Genomic DNA, 1,097 nt, shown 5'->3' with positions numbered 1-1,097 from the left:
TTTTTCGCAGGTGATAATGATCAAGAATTGAAAAATGAACCAACTAATGTTACTGAGAATTGCGAGTGTTGAAATATTTTTTTTCGAAGCTATGCATAAGCTATCACAGTGAATTAAAAAAAATGACATAATTCTCTGGCAAACAGATAAAATATTAAGCGGAAATCAAGAACAAACTTTCATCATGATCAAACCGGATGCTGTGCAACGTGGACTTGTCGGTGAAATCATCAAACGTTTCGAAATGAAAGGCTTTAAATTGATTGCAATGAAATTCTTCAGGCCAACACAAGAATTGCTGCAGCAACACTATGCCGAACGTTCATTCTTCCCCGCATTGATGGAGTACATGGGCTCTGGTCCAGTCGTTTCAATGGTTTGGGAAGGTTTGAATATCGTCAGAAGTGGGCGTCAAATGATGGGCGCTACCAACCCAGCTAACGCATTACCAGGCACTATTCGAGGCGATTTCAGCATCCAAACTGGTCGGAACATTATTCACGGTTCAGATGCCGTCGAAACTGCCAACAAGGAAATCGCATTATGGTTTGCCGAAACGTAAATAGTTGAATGGACATCAGCCAACCAAGACTAAAGACAAGGATCTACGACTAAATTAACAAATCAAGAATCGATTCTAAGGACCAGGGGGATTGAAAATTTTGACACATAGACACTAGCGCTGCAGTTTGCTTGTCAGTTGGTCAGCTGTACAACTAACAATCATGCTGGTGGAGCGGCCACACAAAAACTGGATCGGTCATATATTTCTGATTCATTTTTTTCACTTTTTCTAAATAAATATGATTATAACATAATAAATATTTTGATTCAAGTGTCACTATTATTTTCATCACCTTTGTTTGGCACAATAGGAATAAAATAAAAACATAGTTTCATAACACATAACATGCGCGTTCTTGGAGCGGCCATCGAAATTGATTACAATAGTAGCCAACATTAATTACATCAATGACCAATAATACAGTGTAATAATTTCAACACACAATTACATTTTTATTTGATGTTCTTTCAAAGATGAAATGAAAAAAGCCAAATAATACTTTCGTATTAAAAACATCAAAGAGATAAATCAA

General features: G+C 36.5%; 1 protein-coding gene across 1 annotated transcript; it reads left to right on the top strand.

Annotated features, from left to right (window-relative positions):
• The first annotated feature begins 184 nt into the window (after window positions 1-184).
• LOC129570946 (nucleoside diphosphate kinase-like) lies at window positions 185-562 on the top strand. Its single transcript, XM_055450669.1, has one exon. It carries the CDS (start codon window positions 185-187, stop codon window positions 560-562), a length of 378 nt encoding a protein of 125 aa, XP_055306644.1.
• Window positions 563-1,097: the final 535 nt, after the last annotated feature.

The sequence above is a fragment of the Sitodiplosis mosellana genome, unplaced genomic scaffold (assembly GCF_009176505.1).
Source record: "Sitodiplosis mosellana isolate CC-2019 unplaced genomic scaffold, AAFC_SMos_1.0 Smas_scaffold_767, whole genome shotgun sequence".
Classification (NCBI taxonomy): Eukaryota; Metazoa; Arthropoda; class Insecta; order Diptera; family Cecidomyiidae; genus Sitodiplosis; species Sitodiplosis mosellana.
The sequence above is the reverse complement of the archived record's forward strand: the minus strand, read 5'-3'. Positions and strand labels throughout refer to the sequence as shown.

What these genes read in the sequence shown, in the direction of transcription:
- LOC129570946 (XM_055450669.1), top strand. Translation starts at nt 185, where the DNA reads ATGATCAAACCGGATGCTGTGCAACGTGGACTTGTCGGTGAAATCATC.